Source organism: Strongylocentrotus purpuratus, unplaced genomic scaffold (genome assembly GCF_000002235.5).
Source record: "Strongylocentrotus purpuratus isolate Spur 01 unplaced genomic scaffold, Spur_5.0 spur5_scaffold_4, whole genome shotgun sequence".
Lineage (NCBI taxonomy): Eukaryota > Metazoa > Echinodermata > Echinoidea > Camarodonta > Strongylocentrotidae > Strongylocentrotus > Strongylocentrotus purpuratus.
Window position 1 is genome coordinate 6,767,634 of NW_022145610.1, and position 25,462 is coordinate 6,793,095.

At 35.5% G+C, this 25,462-nt stretch overlaps 1 protein-coding gene across 2 annotated transcripts; it reads left to right on the forward strand.

Moving 5' to 3' along the window:
- Positions 1-2,018: 2,018 nt before the first annotated feature.
- On the forward strand, positions 2,019-24,359 carry LOC105443296. Of its 2 annotated transcripts, none has more exons than XM_011676317.2 (6): positions 2,019-2,061; positions 14,723-16,131; positions 16,913-17,034; positions 17,389-17,456; positions 21,885-21,942; positions 24,034-24,359. In XM_011676317.2, exons 2-6 carry the CDS (start codon positions 16,026-16,028, stop codon positions 24,064-24,066), a joined length of 387 nt encoding a protein of 128 aa, XP_011674619.1. In that variant the 5' UTR covers positions 2,019-2,061; positions 14,723-16,025; the 3' UTR covers positions 24,067-24,359. The 2 variants fall into 2 exon arrangements, with proteins under 2 accessions (XP_011674619.1, XP_011674613.1); XM_011676311.2 differs by lacking the exon at positions 2,019-2,061 and adding an exon at positions 2,068-2,436.
- The last annotated feature ends 1,103 nt before the right edge of the window (positions 24,360-25,462 follow it).

A 25,462-nucleotide genomic window follows, 5' to 3' on the forward strand; every position in this document is an offset into this window, starting at 1 on the left:
TGTAGTATGATGACATCTTTCGAAAAAATAAAGTGTGCTTATTTTGTGGAGTAATGGCAAGCAAACCCCATTTTTCTGACTTTTGCCCTCCGCTTATTCTGGGGAAAGTGAGAGAAAGAGAGAGAGAGAGAGCGAAAGGCGAAAGAGACTGATAAAGATGAGATAGGGTTGCCATATCTAAGTAATCAATAGAAGATTGTCTCTTGTATTTTTTCTTCAAAAAACAACATTTTGTAGAACGATCGATAAATTAAAACGCAATATATTGAATTTTGCAAAGGTATGATGATTTAAATATAAGTAACAGAGTTATAGAGGTAGAAGTAAAAAGGGAATAACCAGTAGGAAGTCCCCATCTTATGTTCATTTGCGGACATACGTTTTGAATAGGGCGTGGAAGGGGGGGGGGGGGGGAGACCATTGCCAGGTAAAATTCATTTTTACCTCAGAGATTTTGACACCGAACCGGGCATCATACACTTACCAAAGCGACTCCCAAATGGAATGTATGTGATAATAGGCCCTAAAGAATGATTCGATCTGGTGGATGAAAAAAAGATAGGGAAAGCTCGAGACTGGGATGAGAGATAGATAAAGAGATAATTCAGAGAGAAAAGGGGAGAAAGCTTGCTGAGCAGAATCGAGAAGAAAGGCGGAGGAGAGAATAGGAAGGATAGAAAGAAAGAGAGAGAGAGAGAGAGAGAGAGAGAGAGAGAGAAAGAGAGATAGAGAAGATGAGAAAAAGAGGAGATAGAAAGAGAGAAGATGAAAGAGAGAGAAGAGAGAAATAGAGAAGAGAGAGAGGGAGAGATAGGGAAGAGGAGAGAGAGAAAGATATATATGTAGAGAGAGAGAGAGAGAGATGAGAAAAATGATTCAATGAGAAATACAGAAAACTGATAATGAATAAAGGTACACCATACGGAAAGCGGAATGTTTTGTCCAGGACTGAGATTTGAACGGATTCCTATCGGTCATTATTAGTTTATCACAAATTGAATATCAGGCCAACAATTCACAATTTAAAAGCACAAATCCTAGCCAATATCTATTTAAATCGTATTTTTAAATAGTGAATGCATGACGAGTTTTTGAGCTTTCAGGTTCAAAACAAATTAAAGTACGTAAAACAAAACTTGTTTCGGAATCAGCCCATGAATAATTTACAAAAAACATCGCATCGTATAGGACTGGGCGTAAGGAAAACATGATTAAAAATATCTATAGTTGAAGCAAGGAGATACCTCCTTTGTTAAACAAAGACATAATATGAAAGAAAACACAATTCCATTTTAAAAGTTTCTCTGGATATGAATAATCTTCTCTTATTTGCCTATCAACTGAAATACTATAATTTTCCCGCGCCCCCAAATTTACAGAAATAGTTTAATTGCGTACGTTTGCCATAATCATAAACAGGATTACCGGAATCACTGAAGATTTAATTAGAACACGAAATTACACCTTTCAATGCAAGAATCTTTACAACGAACCACGTTTATAAATTACATCATTCAATCTACTATCAAATTAAATAAAGTAAAAATGGAAATATTATTCGAAAGTTTTCCTTCCTCATGTAATGCTTGATGCGTAATGTCAACCGATTACAGTTACAAGTTTCCGAAAAAAAGGGTTTTAAAATACAGCAGATGGAAACCAGACAATATGTCAAAGGAAAATCCAACGATTCTTTTATATGAGAATTATATTCATTCATGGAATTTTCTCAATCATCTGTGATATTAGTTTTAAATTTTGCGACGTAGGCCTACAAGGGTACTCCGTAAATATGAAATACCTACATTATACAGCTGAGCTATTCATAAAAGGTTGATTTTGTAATATTCAAGAAATTGCAAAATTTGCTCAATGGTAGCAGTGCTTTCTTTTCACATTGGCGCCCTCTTATGACCTCCTATCCCCAATCTTACTTGGATTTCGATGTGTACAGTATACGTCTTGGCAACCTAACGTCACTTCCCATACATTTGAACGCATGAGTGCATCACGATCTCTACACAATGCAGTATAGAGCAGGCGTGTATACAAAATACACCTGTAAGTATACCACAGAGCTCGAGATAGAGAGATTCTATACTAGACCTAGACAGAAATAACCGTCTGGTATGGGTCATTCTTTAATAAAACTGACATTTGTCGATATTCCCCATAGATGTAAAGTTACACTAGTATATCCGGAGGTCGATCTAGTGGAGCCAGACGTAGTCTCAGTGGAACAACCGACGATATGTAGCATGTATAGAGACTGAAGCTTTTGGTCTAGGGTCTACTAGACCTAGTTCAATTCCACATTACGCGATTATCTTCATCACCATGAAGCGGCACTTAACTGGAAGAAGAATGAGTTAATAGTTGACTCTTCACAATACTTGTGTTTGGTGCCAAGGAATTTCATCATACTGTTCATAGAAGGTAGGCCTACGACATTACTTAGCTCATTGCCGGTAATCTGGTAATTGAACAATTTGTACTAGTTTACTACTAGACTAGTACCGGTATTGTTGACTAGACTCTAGATCTAGTTTGTAGACATGTGAATGTGACGGTAGAATGGTAGATAGACTATTAATTGATTATTCAATTCAAGGCTACGAACGATACATTACATTATGACATGACGAGCGATTGTGAATAATGGCATGCCTTTGACTTTGGTTATGGTGTTGGAAGCTGCAGTGCATTGTGCTGGTCGGAATAATTGAGTATTGACTCGATCACAATTTTCTAATCCAGTAAGGCAGTAGGCCTAGTCCAGTCACATTTAGCAACTTACCCCCCCCCCCCCCCCCCCCCAAAAAAAAAAAAAAAAAAAAAAAATGTTGGCAAATTATACAAAAAATGATTTGATGTCTAAATGATCAATGTTCTTATTTGCATATTTTGCAACCATAAAATAACCATAATCGTTTAGAATGGATATGCCTAGAAGATGTATGTTGTACTGTGCATATTGCATGTATTGTATAGACTATAGAGTCTAGGGTTTATTGTAAATATCTCTAAGTATGGATACTTTCAATCCTTATTGCTCCTAAACAAAAAATATTATATCTCTGAAACTTTTATATGTTTAAGTGAACATGTCAGAGATTACATTTCATGAAAAATGTTGTCAAGGTCACGTGATCCACAAGGTCAATTTGAAGGTCAAATCTTAGGTCAAGAGGTCAAAGTACCCCAACATGTACAAATTTTCAAAATAGCGGCAGATTTGGAATCCTTCTTGAATACCCTTTCCAACAATACAAATTTTGTGAAGATTGACCCATTAGGTCCCGAGATACAAGGGTTCAAAGGAAGGCCCGCCACCCCCATTTTTGAAAAAATCTCAAAATTTGGTGGGCTGTATCTCCCAAACCTCTCACCCAATTGACCTAAAATTTGGGATTTGGTGCTGTGAGATCACACTCAACAAGTACACTAAGTTTCATCAAAATAAAAAATGGTCGGGTTAAGATTTTCAGATTTTTTGGGTGATTTGACATGGAATGACCCAAAAGCTGATTTCAAGTTCAAGCATACATTGTTCTTTTTCCATGCAAAAAACCCCATGATTAACGACACATAACTCAAGTAAATAGAGATTAAAGGTAAAGACCAGTTTTGGAAACACCCCCCCCCCCTCTCAAAAAATGAAATGGAAGCTCTTATTACCAATCATGTTTTGACTAATACAAATTTTTTGAGAAACCGCCTACTAATTGATAAAGATATAACGCATGTACATCTTTCTGTGTACAGTGCTTGTAACTTTACCAAGACTCAAATTTCTTATCATTTTGATGATTCCAGAACCTTCCAGTACACACAATACTTATATGCTAGATGATCAACCTTTTCTGATCGATTCCACAACGTTTCTTTCACAATGCAATCGCATGACCATAACTGGTCTTGGCAAAGGTTTGGTTTTGGTATAGATGAAATACAATATTTGAGCTTTCTCAATCTTTGTATGTCAGTCTGGAAGAATATAGAAGAAATGTTTGCTGACAAGAGTCGCTCTTCAGAAGGATGCCCTTATGTTTGAAATACATGTACACGTATGATCAAAAGTGTGGACTAAACTCTTGTGTGTGTGTGTGTGTGTGTGTGTACATAGTCCAATATTACTATTTCTGTGTGCAGTCCATATGATTATCAGCAACGTTGAGTCAATTTCTTTTCATTTTGATATAATTCCCAAACGTCACAGTACTTACACATCAATGCCAATGAACCTTTCTCACATAAATGAACCTTTCCCAATTACTGTCACACAGTTCATTTCATGATGTGCATTTTATAGAGAAGATGATCTGTAAACATCCATGTAAATAGTGGACTTTGCTGTGTCCATGGCATATGAATGAATGGATGCACTCATTAATACATAGGTTGTTCCTTTTCTCAGTGTTTGCTGAGGTTTAACCGTGTTTCAGCCTTCAGGTCTGTAAGATGGAGCTACAAAGTAACAAAGTAACAATAATATATTGTTTACAATGTGGTTTGTTGCCTGCTCTGACTAAGTATTACTTCACTGTACCAGCTGTAAGCTGTTTGTCCTACCTACAGAGATGCCAACCGTTATGGTTTTGTCGTATTTGTTACGGTTTTAATGCTCTTGTTACGGCGTTACGGTAAACAATCAAAAGGTTACGGGGAAATGATTAATAAAAGTACATTATAGCAAATGCCGCCTTATCACATAGCCTCTGTACACAACGCTGCATGTCGCACGCATTTAGTCATAAGTTCACTGAATTTGACTACACTGGATAGGCACTTTTGCGCACATTGTCCGTCCGCCGCCATCTTGTTTAATTCAGAAACAACACGGCCGCCGCTATTACTGTTTTGATAATAGGGACTTTTAGATTGAGTGGACGAGAACACGACGAACGCCGACTGATCCTCCGTGTCAACGTTCTCAACTGCCCATGTTGACTACAATTAGAAATCTTTTAGATTTCACTCGACGATACATGCATGCGGAATTTGTAACACTGTGAAGATGACGGACAAAGAAAGAGGGGAAAACATACAGTTCCTCATTTTCCTCAACAATAATATTGCTGTGGTAGACAAAAGAACATCCCTTCACTGCTTCACTATCATGTAAAAATGTGTAGAACAGGTGAATATGCATGTGACACCTACACATTTTTACATAATAGCAGGGAAGGGATGTTCCTTTATCTACCTGAGGAACTGTATATTTTGTCCTCTTTCTTTGTCCGTCATGTTCATAGTGTAAGCGTGCACGCGCGCACGCGGCATACTAGTAGGACCGTACTAGATTTAGGAAAATCAAGGTTGACGCATTATCGATCGCCGACTGAGACGACGTGACGCATGCGCAGTGCCTTAAAATGACGTCACACGTCGCAGTCCAAGCTGTCGACGTGCAAATCTAAAAGTCCCTACTATACTAGTATGCTACGTGCTGTCGTGTGTTTTTTCCGGGGAGCATGGTGGTAGATGATCGTGCGCACGGTGCCCGCAATACCCATTCAAAATATAGTAGCGAAGACTCCGGTGAGTCAGCGGGCGCATTGCAAGTGCGGTGTACGGTGTGTTGTTGTTCACGAACGCCGGGCCTAGCGGCCTGGGCTGGTGTGTCTGTGGTACTGGTGAGTGTACGTTTGCGTGTGTAGGATACGAGTTCTGCGATTTGACTGTGGATTCGAATTTGCCATTCGACGCTTGAATGAGGTGTTTTCTTCCTGAATATGATCATGGATTCACTCAAAACAGCGAGTACCCGAGGAGGAGATCCTTTGACTGGAAACAGATTTTTAAAAACGTTTTTATGCACATCTTTATTTTTTACTTAAAAATGGTAGGTTCGAAATGTAGTAAGAGTGATTGGGTGTTTGTGTACGTTTTGCGCGAAAATCATGCTGTGGTGTCTTGCGTTCCGGAAAGACCCCCATTTGTTACGGACAAATATGGTAAATGTTACTGACAGCCATCCTATAGGGTTGGCATCTCTGTACCTAGCAACAATTAATATATTTGCATTCTAACCTTTGAGATAAAATTGATACAGGTGAATTATATAAAAGCTTTTCTCTTGGTAAATGCATGTATCAATTTGAAAATATTTGAAAATGATGTACAGTGTATTATCAAAATGATTGACCTGTAATTAGATTTTGCCGATCTATTGATGTTTGAAGGAGTAGAAGAATGCTGCAGTCATAAAGAGATGGCATTGACTCCACAGAGATATATTGATCTGTTGTTTTGGTGAAGCGTTTGCAAGCTGCAAGGTTAATTTTCTCTAGTCTCTTCTCTCCAGACCCCCTAAATCCCACAGTGTACACATGAAATACATAGCAATGTTAAAACAACTATTACATAACGCATGGTATAATACATATGTTATAACAAAAACTAAGTATGACCAACATAATTATAAAAGTTGACACATAATTATGGCTGTGATATTGTATCTTTGGGGGCTGTCCAGATCTAAATTGCTTACCGTACTACTTTTGTGTATTTTTAAATCTTTGTTCTAATTACCATACCAACTTGTAAAAAATCCTTAACTCTTCATGGGAGCTCCTTTTGGATTTTGCTCTGTACAGTATGTAAAAGTGATAATTCTCTCAGGGATATTATCTTTTTTCCAGTGCTCTATTTCAGTCTAATAGAGATCTTTTGGGGTACTCCCAGTCTAAATTGTTCACTACTTTCATATATTTTTGTGTGCTGTAACACGCTGACAGGATAAGGTTTTCTAAATTACACTGCCTAGCTTTGTGGAGATGTTAACACTTTCCTAATCATCATTTCACAGGTTGTGGTTTGGTTTAATAACTTTTGATTCAGAGCCCTATTCCACATGCATGAGTATAGAAATGGCAACATTTCTGCACATACTAAATCAATTTTTTTTTCATGAAAATCCTGTGTTTGATATGAATTTTTTAAATTCTTTTATTGGCAACACATTGAAAAATCAGAGTTTTGTAATTGTACATCAAAAGTAGCAATTTATTAGCTTTTTGACAACATTCCTACCCATATACTGTAGTATATTCAATATTGTATTCAGGGATATTGCATTTTATTAGAACAATGTAAAAATAAAAGAAAAATACTATTTTTGCCAATTTGGAGGAAAATATGTGATCATTCCTGTCCTGAGAAACTTGGTGTGGGATCTTTCACCGTAACTATGGAGAAGGAAACATGATTAAGATAAAACTGATTGAGTTGGGATGTAAAAAGTAAACTATATGGACACGCTCTACAAGATCCTTGCAGACACGATAAGTAGTCCTTCCAGATGATTAGCTGGTGCTAGATCCTACCCTCTATTATCGTTACGCTTGCTTTTCTCCGCTCATTGCGCTCAATGAAGCTTACCAGTAATAAACACGGTTATATATTCATGCTGTTTAGTTGTTAATGTGGTGCATCTCTAAAGCCTGCATGGAAGATTGAACACACTAGGGTCTTCAGGTGAAGATGTCCAGCCAGTTTTTGTGGGATTAACTAGGGACCTACTACTACATGGATTAACGTAGACCTAATCTTGTATTTATAACTAAATGTCAGCTATTTTCATTGTAGTTTTTTGTCTCTCATCATCCTTTATAATTTCCCATTTTAAACTGTCATTTATAGTTAACATTTACAGAAATTTACGGAAATATGTCAAAGATCACAGGATTATTGTTCAATAAACGTTCATACAACACATGTAATGTAGGTGTGTATATTTCTGAGAGATGTCCTTTTTAGCATTGCTTGGTGAATAATTTGCTTATCATTTTAATCAAGGATCTTTAATAGTGCACTTCTCTCATACATATACATGTACAAGTCCATGGCTGTTAATTATGGAAGGAGGGTCAGGCTCAATTTATTTAGATAGTTGAAAAAAATGATGATTATCCTATTCCACTGTCTATACAATGTATAATTTGTAACTACCAAGATCAAACTCAAAGAATACAAAAGCATCTTTAGTATCATAAAATCTATTTCTCATCATAAAACCTTTTTCTCGTCATAAAAACTTTTAAATAAACCGTCCTTAAAGCCCAACATCTTGTCTCTCTGATAACTCCATCAAAGATTCAAGAATCTTTGATAGTGCACTTGACCTAGGACACAATACCTACCTCCCTGGCCTTTCCTACTATTTTTGGACGTAGACCCAGGTTCAATTTCTATACACCTTTGAATTATTACGTAGCCTTGCCAGCAAGGCTAAGCTCTGTTTGTTTCACCTGCTTTACTGCTGTGTTGCTATCAGCACTGTTTTGACTTTGATGTTGCCAAGAGTACCGGATAAACTTTTTCAGAAAGGGTTTGATGAATAACTCTGTCTCCTTCCTCATCAGAATGCCATACAGGTGATACAGGTTTCATTAGCTTACAACAGGTATGGAGAGATGATGATGATTAAAATGGATGGAACAGTTTTTGAATTGTCCATTTTTTGTATTATACTTTGCATGAAAATCAAGTACTCCAGTACACAAATGTTTGGATTTTCTGTGAACTACATTTGTAATTTGCTTTGTTTTGCAGATTCAATGAGAGCTATAGTGTTAGACCCTGTCGGAAATGAAAAATGAAGGTAGATGTATTACATAATGTATATATCAGGGCAGGTCCAAGCTATTGTCCCCTCTGGGGGTCAAATTTCATCTTTATGTATATTTAACAAACTATACATCATTTTAAAGCTGAAACTATGAATTTTATGAATCTGATAAAAAAAAAAAAAAAATCATCAAAATACGAAGAATGCAAAGGTCACGAACTTTGATTTGTGTTAATTAGCGTGACGTACGGGACATTACATTTTTATTTTTGTATCTCATTTGAATTATTTTTTCAAAATTAAATATTTCAGGACATGTAGACCATCATACTAGAAAATAGGAAAAAAATATAAAAACTTTCAAAATTAATTAATTATGCAAATGAGGTAGGTTCCAAAGTGTGATGTCCCGTACGTCACAATTTGACATTAATTTGTTTAATTTTAATTATGAAAATAATTTTTTTTTTTAAAGATATTCTAGGAAGTTCTAATTTAGATGAATACCTAACAAAAAATAGGTTTAACAAAAATTACGAAAATTCTGTGTTGATTACATAATCAAATTAAGAAATGTGACGTACGGGACAAGTGTGTGACGTACGGGACAACCCCATATAAAACCAATGCAAGATGTGAAAAAAGGAAATGACCAAAAGGAGAATATATATATGTTAGGAAACTTGTTGTATACAGGGATATATGAACATTCCAACTGGGTCCCTTCTAGGAATTTACTCGTACTGTTGTTGTTGTTATTGTTTTAGTCTTAAAGGCATGTGTCATTCAATTATGAATATTTATTGATGTAATTAGTCTTCAAGCCAGACCCCTGGTATTATCAACTTTGGTATTTTGCCAGTTGATGTCCCCAACATTGGCAGGATGCTAAATATGTAAATCATGATAGTACATGTACATGTTATGGAGCCAGCTCAGGAATTTTGATCTCCTAAAAACTAAATCATAACTTTTAAGGAAGGACAGCCTCTCTCACTCTCACCCACTTAGGATTTTCATCACTTTTACATCCATGCATTTTTGTTGAATTACGCTTTAATCTTTTGAATTGTGGAAAAGGTCACACAAACCTTTAGGGTTTTAAATTATTATATCTGGTGGTGTTAATAAGATGTCTTTAATCAATACAAAATACATTCAAGATTTATATTTTTGTATCCATCTTTCACAAACATGTACATTACTGTACCGATACATTACAATTCTTGAATATATGACAGCAACATATACATGTACATGTTCTAATCTGTGATAAAAAGATTAAAATAAGACAATATGTTCAGCGTTATCTTTGAATTCCTTCAAAATTCTATGATATTACTATCAAGTAATTCAAACAAGCTATGAAGAAAAGATTTCATATTTGTAATGTACTGTATCTTTGTTCACAAAATATGATGTGCCGAGTGTGCCCCCGTGTTTCGAACAAGTTTTAATGAAATTTTTCAGGTTCAAGTTCATCTTCTTCATTAATTATTATTTTAAAACATTTACATGTACATGTAGCACTGTTGAATGGAATGGTAGCACTGTTGAATGGAATGGATGAAAGAAATGAGAAAAGAAGCATGACTGCACATGATAGATGGGTAAATGGAATAAAAATGGTGATATAGTGTGTGTGTATGAATGTAATTTAATTTGTTTTCTTTATTAAAGTAATATTTGTATTGATTTACCTCATAAATTAACACAGAGGATATTGAGTGATGGTCAGAGGATCTAATTGGGTTCTAAAACACTCTAATTGTCACTGATTTAAGTTAAAATTGTTCATATTTAACAAATTTTGACGAAAATTCTTCATTTCAATGCATTTTCCCATAGGGAAAAGTTGTCCCGTACGTCACGTGTCCCGTACGTCACATACACACATTTATGTTTTGGTATATTACATAACAACGGAAGGTCAGAAAAATATGGTTATAGTTGTGATTAATGCTTGATTCCATAATGAATAAAGATATCATTACCATAAATCTCATAACTTAATAAATTCAGAGAATTTTTACGACGAACTTATTTTTGAAAAAGTCAGAAATTCTCTGGTCCCGTACGTCACGCAGCACATTAATTACATTAAAAATTAATTTATGAATTGGTCAGAACTAAAACTTTCCACAAATGAACTAGCCCATAATAGCCACAGACTCATACCAAAAGTTTGCCATATAAATAATTTCATCCATTGTTATTTCTTGTTTAAAGTCTCTGAATGTCCCGTACGTCACAATCCAAATAGCTTGGACCTGCCCATCAATGGAAAGCTTACAGATTACATTAATATCAATTATGTGCTATTTTAATGTCAGTCAGAGAGTAACAGCTCTCTGAAAACTTGAAATTAAAAGCTTTGAAAAAATGGAAGTTGTCAACCAAAAAACTAGCTATGGACTTGGTGTCATCTTTTGTGGAGTACGCATATATTCACAATGACTTGACATTAATTAAGCACAGCTCATTGCCTCAGCTATAAAGCTGAGCTGATCAGTTTCACATGTTATATCGTCACTGTACCTGCAGCAAATTTTACCCCTGTTAACCCGTAATTTGGAGGGTGAGGAAATTGAGGTTATAATTTGTAAATGGGCAATACTGATAGGGAAAATATTTTGTATTCCATTGATATAAAGTTGTAAATTCATCGGAAAGGGTCTTTTACCTGATTTTAAATTGGTCCCCAAGACTGCCTTCTCATAAAGATGGCTTCCCCCCTATATATCCCTGAGGATGGTCTTTATACTACCGTAACGGTAGGCCTATATCTTTACAAAATAAAAAAATCTTTGATCTTTATTTGGTATGTGCCTGAGTGAGAGTTTTTAAATATCATAATTTAGCTGAAATAATGTTAAAAAAAAGGTGAGCTTTGATAACATGTAAAAAGGGTAGTGAATTTCATCTTCAATGTTAAAAATGAAAATGAAAATGATGCAGAATTAGAAAACATGAAATTTGATTTCACACTTTTTTAATCAAGCAATGAATAAAGTTTTAGTTGTACTGTATGTATCTTCGTAGGTGGTGCAGATTCAAGCGCTGATGAGAGGTGTTAAATCTCTACAAGCAATCATTTCGTCGCTGTTTTCACGAAGTGACGGTAGTGAAAAAAAATTGCATTCACTTTGCGTTACGATTTTCCTCGCTACCGTCACTTCGTGAAAACAAGGACGATTTGTTTCAACAATAAACTAAATATATTAGTAAAGACCACATTCTCTTAAAGATATCTCTTTGTTTCTCCTGGGTGGTCTTTATACACAGATAGATTCTACTGCTTCTGCTTAACAAATGAAAAGACTGTGACTGAACTACATTTTTGCTGTGTAAAATTTGAGAGCTATACCAGGTCTTAATCTTTACAAACAATCAGTTGTTTCAACAATTAACCGAATATATTAGCAAAAAGACCCCCTTCTCTTTACGAGATGTCTCTTTGTTTCTCTTGGGTGGTCTTTATACACAGGTTCTACTGTTTCTGCGTAACAAATGAAAAAGACTGACAAAACTACACATTTGCAGTGTAAAATTTGAGTGCTAGTAAGGTGTTAATCTTTCCAAACAATCAGTTGTTTCAACAATTAAACAAATATATTAGCAAAGACCCCCTTCTCTTAAAGAAATCTCTTTGTCTTTCTTGTGTGGTTTACATGTTCTAATGTTTCTGCCTAAAAAAATGAAAAAAGACAATTTATGAATAGACTACATTTTTGTGGGGTAAAATTTGAGTGGTATGTAAGGTGTTAATCTTTACAATCAATCAGTTGTTTCAACATTTAACGGGATCACAAATTGGTTCCCTATCCACCATTGGAAGGAAATGTTGACTTTAAAGAGAATGGTTGCTAGGTTTTATCCATGTGACTCACTAAGCAGCTCGCTTTAATACAAGTTTCTTTTTATGCTCTATCGATCTGTGAGGGTGTCATTAGCATCCCCTGCGTACTAGCTTGTGCAGGGCTGATCATGACAAATGATATTGCACTGGTCTTCAGTTGGGCTTTGACTCTGTAGTGTTGGCCGTAACCATTGGTATCACACCTTCAGTTGGGCCATTGTGTTTGATATCGTCACGTTGACGCTGGTCATAAACCAAGGGAATTACACCTTCCGGTAGGCCATACTGGTCAGCTGTCTTTCATAAATATAGATTGATGATGACTGCATAAACAATTTTTGTCATATTCTTTTAACCAAATAATTGTGTGATTTTACAATTTGGAATTGTAACTATGTACATAGTTGCCAAAGCCAAAACTTGTGTGCTTTTGTTTGCGATCCGGAGGCTCAAACTATAAGTTGCAATTCAGGCGACTGCATTTAACAGAGGAATATGCTGATTCCTGTGTAAAGATTTTGTTGATAAAGTTCTAATAGTACAACAGAACTGGACAAAAACACTGGTACATGCATATTTAGAATGCTTGAATCAATATTTAGGTACACAAACAAAACAAACTAAAAACTTTGTTTTGGGGGGCAACTTAGTTCTGTTTTGAGCAGACCACTACATTATTTTCATGTAGGCCTAGATATTACAGATAGGTAAGAAAACCTAACCAAATAGACAGTATTGTTATTTTACTCAAAACAATTGTTAGAAGTTTTCTTAGGAAGCAGATTATCATAAATGACTGCTGTGCATGTGTGTACAAACATACCTACACATTATTGCATCATGATGTACTTGCTTCATATTTCATAAAGCATAATTGTATTTGCAAAAATCATTCAGCAAATATCGCAAGCACAGGCGCGAGTGTTTTTGCTAGATTACAAAGCAAAGTGTTCAAACACCTTTACAATTATGAATAGCCAGCATCCATTGCCTGCAATAAGGCTGTCACTCCAATGGGTGTAACAGCCTTAATGCTGGCAGCTCACTGTTCTTGCACCTGAGTATATTGGCTGCTACTGTAGGAACGTGTTCATCAGAGATGTGGTCATGTCAGTTTATCGATTGGCCTTTATACGTCGGCGGAAGTTTTCTCTGGAATATGCCTCTCCAGTAATTGCAGTTTTGGAAGGTGAAGGCTTTTAAATTCTGGCTTTATCATTGAAGGGGACCTATAGGTATATATCAGTTTATCGATCGGCCGAATCAGGAATTTAACTCCTTACATGCTAATGATTGAAACCCATGAACCAGGGTAAAAAATTCATGGGGGCTCGGGGCGAATTAGCCCCTGAAATGCCCAAAAGAGCCCCTGAAAGTTATAAAAGAGCTCCCCAAAATTTGCATAGAGTTCAATGCAAAACAAATTAAAGAGTGTTATTTTCATGCAAGCAAGCTTGAAAAATAGCCCTCAAAATTTTTGAAGTATTTTTCCCCCTGCCATGAACATCACTTTGTTTGTAACATGTGTCAATCAAGGCACATTTTACATGTAGGTGACTGTGGAGTTTGCACTCTATTTAGTCTTTTATTGACAGACCTAATTTTTCTCCCAAATAATTGTATTCTGATTTTTAACTCATTGAGCTATCTTCTGTTTGTTGTTTCAGGCATTCATATTTTGTATTGGCTTCTACTGACATGTAAATCTCCATGTATGATCTGTTGAAAGCCAGAAGGGCAGTAACTCTGTGTTTCTGAGTTTTTGAGTGTTTAAATTCCTGTACAGCCTTCTGGCTCTGTACAGGCAATGTTAAATGTTATCAATATGTATCTCAGATTTGGTTATTATTTAATTTAATTTAAATTTAATTTATTTTTCCAGATTCCAGTTAAAAAAAACATGCAAAGACAAAATAATGTACAGTATAAAATGCAAAGGAATATAAAGAGACAAACAAGTAAGTGACAAAGGCCCGGGGGGGGGGGGGGGGGGGGAGATGATGACTAAAGAAGATAAGATGATCAGACAGGCGATCGGCTTGTAAAAGTCATGGGGTTTCTGACTGACCTGAAGGTTTGTAATTATTATTGCAGCATGAGCTATAAAATCCAGGATTTTGTTTCAGAATCTGAGACAATTCATAGTTACAGGATCCCTTTAAGAGTTTGGGTTTGGTACAGTGGTCCATCCAAGGTTGAATAGGAAATAACATGTACATGTACTGTAGCTATTGTTGCAGGAACATGTGTCATACAAATAAAAGAACTTTCTTTTTTTCTTTGTTTTGCAGATGCTACCACGCTTTTAATTGGAGGATGGGGATTCCCCCGACGGCTTCGAAGATCATCTTGAATGGAATCCTTCGCTTGCTAAATCGCTTATTAAATGGAAAAATTGAGGGCGATGTAAATGCAGCATAGCTTCCATGTAAAGATGAGTTACTCGTTGGAGAAGTAGATCACACAGCCTTAAAACTGAAAAAGGCATTTCAGTGACGGATTGGAGAACACTTTCTCAGGAATTCACATTGCAAGTTGCCAATGATGATGTTGAATTTGATGCTGTGAAGACCAACATTGTTCTGCAACAAATTGTATTCAGGGGAATTGGAGTTTTGAAATGTGACTATGAACTGGGAGAAACCTTTCAAGGCTGAATTGTTTGGGCTGAGGCATTCTCTAAAAAGAAATAGAACAGATAATTTCATCCATTTCTCTGTGAAAAGACAAAAGTCAAGGGTAATTTCAAAGACAGCAATTGCTTATTAAATTAAACTCATTTTAATCATCTTTAATCTAATAAGGAATATCGTAGAAGATATTACAAAATAACCTTTCTTTCTATTCCCATACAATTATTGGTCATCATTTTCATGTATCCTTGGCTTAATCATGGTAGACGACCCCCATTGGAATGATTAGATTTTTCATCCTACACCGTAGATGTGTGCATGGTTGATGTTTGCCAAGTCTGCTATAAGAAAGAAATCAACTTCAATTATTGAATTGATGAGAGTCGAGTAGAGCAGGTTGCTTTTCAGACGTCAACAGAACAACCACGTTTGCATTATTAATGGTATCGTCGTAGCCAGAAGGAGAATAAATTTCTCCTCAAGATTTTTGATCTATCGCAGAGCTTTTGTGCTTCCAGACGATTCATTTGAATTACCGAGATTGTGAAACATCAACGCTACATTGGAATTATTTATGGTGTTGTGGTTACCAGAAAGTGAACATTTTTTCTAAGCGATTTCCCGTTTGACGAACAGCTTTCTCACTTCCAGGTGTCTTCTTTGAAGTACCATGATCATGAAAAATCGATGTGGATAGACCAAGGAAGAGAGAGACGCCGAGAGATGTGCATCTAGAATGATCATGTGACATGGAGATGTGCATCCAGAATGATCATGTGATATGGAGGCGTTCCTTCTTCTCGTGTGGTGGCAAAAGGAAACTAAAAATGGAGTAAACAGATGCAACTTAACAACTCTGAAAGGTTATCTTCATTTGCATGAACCCAATATTGTGTCTTATATTTTGGGAACCTGAAAACACTTTTTGTGATAAAAATTTGAAGTGGTTGAGACTGTCACCATGGGATGTTCGGCAGGGAAAAATCCTCCACTGGATAGGATACCCTCGACATCGTCGACCACGGAACTCAGGGTCAAAGAAAACGGCAAGTCTTTGCACTCAAAAGGTAGGTTCAATATGAAATACACATGCCATTGGTTTGTACTTGACCTCAGATTCAATGTTTTTGCTAGAGGTTCTTAACTTTTGTTGTTGTTGCTTGTTTTAAAAAAAATGGTGGAACTCTGCCTATTTGAAAACTCGTTTATATTTTTTTGTCAAACTTAGCACCTTTTGTTGCTTGTTTGAAATATGGGCTATTTTGTCTTGAAGTATGTACAGTAAAATAATCTTTATCACTAACCCACTATGATATCGCCGAAACAGAATATAAATGGAAATAATTCAAGGGCTATGGCACGCTGATGGCAGGCTGCCAGTAACATGTCATTTATTTCATTTCTATTTTGTTGTCTCGACAAAATCAAAGTACTGTCTCTTCTACCTACAGTAGCTCGATTAGTATTTCAATCATTCGTCAATTTTGCACAGTAGGGAAGATTATGAGCTTTCTTCTTCATTTTTTCAGGTCGATAAGTAATATTTTTGTACAATTAACAAAAATGTGATGACATGTTATTACATTTCAACTATATCGAGGAATAATTCGACCTAAACATCTCAGTGCAATACAAATTCAAATTGTGTCCATTTTTGTGTTTTTATGAATTCAGACTCAAAGCGCCCAGAAAAAGGTGTAGCCATATATCCTACTGCCTGCTACATGTACATGTATGTATGCTTCAGGCGGGTACCCGGTTTAGACCTATCCAACTATGGGGAATGAGCTAATAGTTCTTGGAGTGATGACGTTTTTTTTTTTCTTTCATATTTGTTTTGTTTTGCAGGTAATGGAAATAATTCTGAGCTGCCAAACAAGATAAATCTAGAGAGAAGAGATACAGGGAAATTTGTCAATGGTCTAGGAAATGGAGAGGATAAGCAGGAACATAATCAAGGAACAAGTCTAGTGAGTATCATATAGAGAGAGAGAGAGAGAGAAAGGGAAAGAGAGAGAGATAGAATGTGAGAGAGGTAACAAAAAAGAGAGAGAAAAGAGAGAAAGAGCGAAAGAGAGAGAGAGATAAAAGAGAGAGAGAGAGAGAGACAGACAGACAGAAAAAGAGAGAGAGAGAGAAAAAAGAGAGAGACAGAAAAGAGAAGAGAGAGAGAGAGAAAGAGAGGAAAAAAATCAATGTATATATGTTCATGCAATCTGTACAATACAGACAAAAAGTAGAAATGATGGAAATACACAATAATTTTGTTTATTAAATGTATACAGCTATATATTTTTATACCAAATATATTTTTTAAATTACAGGTTGACTATTCAAGTATGAAGAAACACAAAGATATGCCGTTATCGGGCCCCATATGCAATAACAATAAGTAAGTACCGATTACACTCTTACACAGTATTATCAATTTAATATTTACCGATACCTGCTTTTGTACATGTTCAGCAACATGGACGTTTATTTGTCTTTTTAAAATATTTTTGGTCGTGTGTGTGGCAAGGCTTCATATTCCACATATTTTTTTGAGATCCTGAAGGGCATTTACTCAGATTAATATGATATAAATTCTTCCCCTTTTGCAGCTATTATTATTTTATACTTCACACAAATTCATGTACACTTTGCTAAACAGAGTTAACATTTATCTATATTTTGAATTCATGATTTACTCATTCACGAGAATTGCATCCTTGCTATAAACATGGACCTACACTGTACTGCCCATGCTATAAAGCACTTTATCTTCAAGTGACCCAATACTACCTCAAGAGTTCATCAACACCATACAAACAACTGCTGTGCATGCAATGTTTACTGTTGCTAGGTCTTGTTACACTACATGTTAAACCTGCTGCCTTTCTGTATGCACACATTGCTGGGATTATGTTACATGTTTGCTTTTAATAAGTAAGATACAAATGTACATGTAGAAAACAATGAGGAAAGAGAGAATTTATGTCCACAAATGGATGAGAGGAAATTAAAGCAATCTGTCTTTTCTTGGAGAAGGTTTGTTTGCAAGGAAACTTAGAGGAACTGCTCAGTTCTCTGAACAGGGAATATGTTCTGTTTGAGCTTTGTTATCAGATTTTCAGTTTCAATTTAGTATCTTCCATATTCCACACACAATCAAATCAAACTTCAAGTTTAAGTTAAAACATTAAATGAGATTGAGTTAACATCAATGAATGCATTGTGGAAAGCATTCTTTTTGAGTCCCAGGTAACTGATAAAAGTGCTTTTATTATAAACAATGTAGTTATGCTACATGATTGTGGAGCATAATAAATTATGGGTTGTAAGACAGAAGGGCATATATATACATGTTTATGTAATATCTCAAGTGAATGACCTTCTAGCATTAACTAGATGATATTTTAATTCATGAGTAGTCTTTTTTAAATTCAAATTAATCTGCCTTTCGGCATATGGAAATTGATGTCACTCCAATTTATGACCTCTATACCATATGATTTATAGCAGATGCACAATTTCTTTTACAAATGTATGCACAACTCACTAATAGATACAAACATATCACTGTAAGCTTTATGTACGTTAATAAGCTCCATTAATCTGCCTCTCTTCTGGACATTGATACCACACCACATGATTTATTGTAGATTTACTATTTATTGTACAAGTGTATAGACAAGGCGCTAACACTAAAATAGAACTCCATGGAAATTGAGCATTGAGCCATTGACCTAATAAATGTCATTAGCATAGGAAGTGGATCTATTTTTCAAAAGTTGATTGCAGTTGTTGCCCATGGCAACCAGAGGATTAGAGGCAAAGATGAGAGGTTTTCGACCCGATCTAGATTTCTTTATGAGTGGGATGAGTGATGCAAGACAATGAATGACTGAATGTTGAATGGCTTCATACTCTTTAAAAACAACTGATTGATTGCAAATATGATGAGAAATTAATGGGGTTTCTTTGGTGTATTGTTTTGCAAATTGGATATCATCTGTCGATAGCTAGAAGGGTTTTAAAGGTAAAGACCAGTATTGGAAACGCCCCAATTTCAAAAAATGAAATGGAAGCTCTTATTACCGATCATGTGAAAGAATGTGTTTTGAATATTACATGATGACGATAAAAATTTTGATGGGAAACCGCCTACTAATTGATATATTTGGTAAATTAGTATATCTATATACTGTTGAGAGATACAAATGCACGTGTCGCGCACGTGTGTGTAGTCTCATATACATCTTTAATAATAATTAAAAATTAACAACATTTGTATAGCGCTTATCACAAAATATGTCTCTAAGCGCTTAAGAAAAATAGAAATAGAAGGAATTACAGCCAAATATTAAGTTATACATAATAGATAGTGGACAATCGAGGGGGCTGCATATGCAAATGAAAAAGGCTATTTAACAAAAAAGTAGGTTTTTAACATGGATTTGAATTTGTCTGTTGAATCTGCTTGTTTACATTGAGGTAAATTGTTCCAGAGTTGAGGGTACAGTGCTTCTAACTTAATGAAGACTTGGCCAAATTTCTTATAATTTTGATGATTCCAGAACCTTGCAGTACATCTATGCTAGATGATCAACCTTTTCTGATCGATTTCACAACGTTTTTTTCACTATGCAATTGCATGACCATAACTGGTCTTTAGCTTTAAAAATATATCCTTAAAAAAAGAGATAAATAATGAACTCCTGACTCTCAAATGATGATTTGAACAATTTTGTTGATGATCTTAGGGTTTATTTTAATGTTTTACAAGTCAAGGTGTCCCCTACCCCCCCCCCCCCCCCTCCCTAAAAAAAGAAAGAAGTCAACTGTCACATACTCACCATTGCAAAGTACAGCTAAAACTGTAATTGTGGCAACCTTTTCTTTTACAGACTACCCTTCTACATTTGTAGTGGTCAATTTATATGTAGTTTCCCTCTGAGAGAAAATATGTGTCGTAGTATTTGGACATCCATGGGGTTAGATTTGTGTTTTTTGGGGGATATCCATTGATCAATGTACATGTACATGATGTACATGCCTCAAATAAAAAATAAATAAAAAAATAACAACTAATAAAATCAAACTTTTTGGCATGTTTTGTTATAAAATGATAACATGACTGATTGACTGCTGTGCAATGTAACCCATTGATTGGTGGAAATATTCCATTTTTAATTCTAAGAAATTGATCTTATCTGTTCTGTAGCTACACATGTACTGCATTATATGCAGGAACCTACTTGCAATAAGCAAAGGATAAACATTGGAAACTTCTGTGTTTGGTGTGCATATACCCGGTACTACAATTCCTGGCATTGTTTGAATGGAATCGTTATATTGAATTGCAGCAGATAAAATTTAAGGTGTGAAACATACATGTACTCAAAGGATACCCTTAGGACTTCAATAGGGGCATGTGTTTACAGGCATTAAAGGCCCTAACAAGTTTTATGTAGTCACTGAAGGCTTTGAGTACACAGTACACGAACCTACATGTGAAGTACGACCAAACATTATTAAAGGGCAAGTCCACACCAAAAATAACTTACTTTCAATACTGAGAATAAGAAAAATCTGACAAACAAATCAAAAAAAGTTTGAGCAAAATCAGATAACTAATAAGAAAGTTATGAATTTGTAATGACATAAACAAATTGGAAAATCACTCATGAATCTGTAATGTCATTGCCTCACTATCCACTAATTGTTTTATATTGATAATAACATTTCCAATTCCCCCCTCAAAAAATCTTATTTTCCAAGTTATATTGATAGTGGATGCACTATAGAGTAATTTATTTCAGTCAAATCATGAAAAATTTGAATTTTGATAAACTGTTTATATAAAAATCAATGAATATGAATATACAATATTCAGAAAATAGTATCAATTCTTCAAAGTTCATAAAAGATTTTGTGAAATGTCATGCACGCAATATGATACAAATCATATAACCTGGTAAAAGGCACGGGGAAATCAAGTTTTGGGGATATAAAAAGGGAAATTAATGGAACAAAAATATATAAAGTAATTGATGAATAGTGAGGCAATGACGTCACAAACTGATAACCAAATTGGCAATTTGTGTAGTGATTTTCTAAGTTCCATAGTTTTTCATACTTTAGAAAAAATTCATAACTTCTTTATTAGTTATCCGATTTTACTCCATTTTTTTTGGCTCTGTTCCTCTTGTTTTTCTGCATCTATTAAAAGCAAATTATTTTTGGAGTGGACTTGGCCTTTACCTACATGCATGTACAATGTAGCGTTAGATTTAGGCATAATCAGTTATGAGGCATTTTTAGAGGTGTCGTGGTCGAGTGGATACGTTGACGAACTGTCGATCTTAAGGTCCGCGGTTCGAGTCCCGTCGCGGCACTAATGTCCTTTAGCAAGACATTGATCTACATTTGCCACACTCAACCCAGGTGATGTAAATGGGTACCTGGCAGGAATTAATTTCTTGAAATGCTAGAGCGCTGCAGCAGCTGCCTTGCTAAAGCCAGGGTAATAATTGGGGCAGCGCCAGGAGCGTCACAACCTGACAGACATGTGCGCTATAGAAGAAGCCACCATTATTATTATCATTATTTCCAACCCCTTGTAACAAGTTGATCTGTGTAAAAGCAGAAAAATAAAGAGAAACAGGATGGTGGACATTTTTCCCATTTTGTTTTACACCAACGTATCATTAATTCCCACAAAAGTGCCTTTTCTCTCAGGGAAAAAAATATTAATATATTTATATCGTTATGGATATTCATGCAGCTAGAAGAGAAAGTATTCTAACAAAATTGTGCTCTTTTTTTTTTTCTTCAGGAATGTTTCGAAAAGCCAGTCTGATTTCTTCAAGATGTTGGATGCCAAAATAGAGCAGGTGAGCTTTCCATTTCTTGACACCACTTGAGAAAAGTAGCCTAGCCTTTTGCACTAACTTATCTGTTACACTATTATTTTGAAATTTGTTATCAAATGTTGTGAAAACTTTGAGAATGATCTTACATGTATTTGTTTGGATTACAATCAATCAAATTTGAATGTGAAAAATTTAAATTGTGTAAAGACTGAAATATTTTTGTTACAGACATCCTACTATTATTATGATAAATACCTACACAACCACCAAGTTTATTCAACAAATTGTCTGTTTGGGAAAATGATATGGGGAAAGGCAAGGGAGGGAGGGAGTACGAGAGAGAGAGAGAGAGAGAGAGAGAGAGAGAGAGAGAGAGAGAGAGAGAGAGAGAGAGAGAAAGAGAGAGAGAGATAGGGGAGAAGGGAAGAAGAGGGGGGGGGGGGGGGAGAGTAGCTCCCTACTAGAGCTGAAGCCCCCACCACCACAAACACAATGAGGACAAGTCAGGGAATACAAAATGGACAAAGAGAGAGAGAAAAAGGCCACACAATTGGATAAAGCCCCCTCCGATACTTATTGAAAGTATAGACTAGATAATAAGTGCCTTGGTGATGTAAAAGACGGACTATATTCCCTGCCTCACTTCTACAGCAGAGGTGCCAACCAGTACGATTTAATTGTATTTAGTACGATAATAAAAGTGGAATACGATAATACAATATCAACTCTTGAAATACGATTTTTCAACAACAAAAAATTATATATATATATATTTTTAATATCCATAAAAACCACGGAATCGCATTAAAACATGAACAAGTAAATCCTCGCAGCCCCAACAAAAACTTTGCTTTACAGTTTTCTTTTAAAATTTTAATGAAAGGGCAAACATTTTACTTGACCGTACGTACCAGTATCACATTTTTCTGAAATTTTACTGGCCCGGGGCCAACCGGCCATTGGTAGTGTCAAGTTTTCGTGAAAATCTGATTTTTCTCTCCAAAATCTGATTTTTTTAGGATACTCAGTCTGTTTTTTTTGTGTCAAGAGGTTGGCAACTCTGCTGTACTACATTATTGCAGATTTTTACAAGAGCCATATTGTGAATTCAGTGCATCATTTTATATGGAGTGGCTTATAGTCACTTGTGTGTGAATCTTCAAGGTGATTTTGTGGCTGAAGCAAGAGCTTGGAACTAAAAAGAACCAAGTTTGCAGTTAAAACAAGGTATATAGATGAACATGTACAATTGAATATGTTTTAAAACAACTAATTACTGCAAAAATAGGGTCTTTATGGTATGCATTTGCGCTGCGTTACGACATCAATAGGTTTTTAATAGGTGAAAGGAAGGCCAGTTGAAAAATACTAATTTTGATGGTAAAATACTAATTTTGGAGCTGCTGAGTACTAATTTGTACTTCCAAAGGTTGCCAGCTCTGCTACAGTGTACCTCACTTCTGTCTCACCTTTAAAAATAAAACTTTTTATTCCTTCTATTCTATTCTTCTTCTATATTCTAGAAGGTGGAAATTCCACATACAAAAAAGAAAAGAAAAGAAAAAGATACTTGAATCTTGTGATACAAAAAAAGAAACGAAGATTTTTTCGAAAAAACTTGAAGTACATGTAATAGCCAAAGATGTGGTTTTTATTGTTTTTATTGTTTTTTTTGTGTTATAATAATACATGTATTACCTGGTAATCAGAGACATTTAAACCCCTATTCAATTTGTTTTTTCTGTATTTGCTATTTATAGACAAGTAGGTGCTTTCAAAATGTGTAAATGGAAAATGGTAATTAGTATGGCAGATTGCATGGAAGAAATGTAATATTCTCATGGTGGATAATTACATGTTGCTTTACATTATTATATAAGACTTCTAAAAGTGGCTCATAGGGGGTATTGCGTTCAGCACACTGAACTCTGCACTACATGGAACGGGTGTCTTGTAGTCTGTGCTATTATGTTTCCCTCAGGAAGGACGGACGTTCATCATTGGCCCGTATGTTTGGAACATGCTCCTTTGGTCAACCATTTAGCCGACAAAGAGTTATAGTATACAGTATAAGAGTTATTTTACCCTTACTCTCCATTGTTTTACTTTCAGGGTGAGGATTTTGCTACACAAGAAGTGACGTGACACCCGTCTCTCAGACCTAGAGGAACCTGTTGCATGATGGGAGGAATCTGTAAGACAGGGATAGAGAGTGAAGAAGCTTCTCAGAAGAATGCTGGACGTTGCTTCCCCCTTCCCTGTTTGAGAAAGTTGTAAATCAAAAAAATGATTTTTCTTTTCTAAGAATGAGAAAGTATGGACTTCTTTAAGTCATGATGGGTTTTTTTTTTAAGGAGAGATGACCTATATTTTGTAATAACATTGTAAATCTGAGTGAAAATTATTTATAACTTGTGTTGAATGGTGTTCAGTATGAAGATTTAAAAAAAATGTGAACTAGGGTATTGATCTTGCTAGAGGATCAGGTACTTGTAAATTGAAGATAATATATATCTTACACAAAAAAAATAATGTGAAAGTTATCCATTTTTACACTTTTCTCAAGATAGTGATCATGAAGAAGAAATATATATATTGTTGAATAATGTAGTTTTTGTTTTTCCTACATTCATCATTCCTTGTTCCTTTTTAAAAGATTTTTGTTTGCCCCTGTCTCTTTGTTTTCTGGTGTTTTCTCATCCTCCATGTTATATCTCTCCCTCATTTTACTCACTTTGTCCTTGTTCATGTTCCATCTTTCTCCTTCTCTATTCCACACTTCCCATTGTACACTGATTATTAAGGTATATCTTGGTCATTTATATAGAGGTGTATAGGTTGAGTGGTTGAACACTTGACTATGGATCTTTTGATTGGACGAGTGATCTTTAGTCCAGTGGTTTAAGCGCTTCCTTTAAATTCAATGGTCGTGGTTTGATCCCCGACATTAATCTACATTTGCCACTGAATACCCAAGAGAGAAATGAGGACACGGTAGGATGACGAAAGCATTTGTGTTAGTAGTTGCCTATGCCCTCACGATGACCATATGGTAGGAATACTCCCCAGGGAGTGGAAATGGTGCACATTGTGCGTGAATGAATCTGATGACTGGAGTAATAATTGCTGTAAAGCGCTTAAGAGACACGGTATTCCGTATTAAGTGTTATATAATCCAGATTATTATTACGGCATTATCTGAAGGTCTTGGGTTCAAGTCCTAGCATGGCATTGATCTACATTTACCTCTCTGTATCCAGGGAGATATATGGGCCTGGTAGGATGCCGAAAGCAGAGTATGCCCTCAGTGTCCATATTCTGGGCATACACCTCAGGGGACGGAGATTCATTTGTGCACCAAATGTGTGCATAAATGAATGTGATGACCAGATTAATAGTATCTTTTAAACACTATAGGCTTATGACTACATTAATTCTAGATTTAAGAACTACATTTATACCCCTTACTCAGGCATATGAGAAAATGTCAAAAACTAAAAATCAGACAGGGCCAATGTCTTTCTCAGTGCACGGCCAAATA

Coding starts and splice junctions, on each gene's coding strand:
- LOC105443296 (XM_011676317.2), top strand. CDS start 16,026: ATGGGATGTTCGGCAGGGAAAAATCCTCCACTGGATAGGATACCCTCG. Junction 16,132..16,912: donor CAAGTCTTTGCACTCAAAAG/GTAGGTTCAATA, acceptor TTTGTTTTGCAG/GTAATGGAAATAATTCTGAG. Junction 17,035..17,388: donor ATAATCAAGGAACAAGTCTA/GTGAGTATCATA, acceptor TTTAAATTACAG/GTTGACTATTCAAGTATGAA.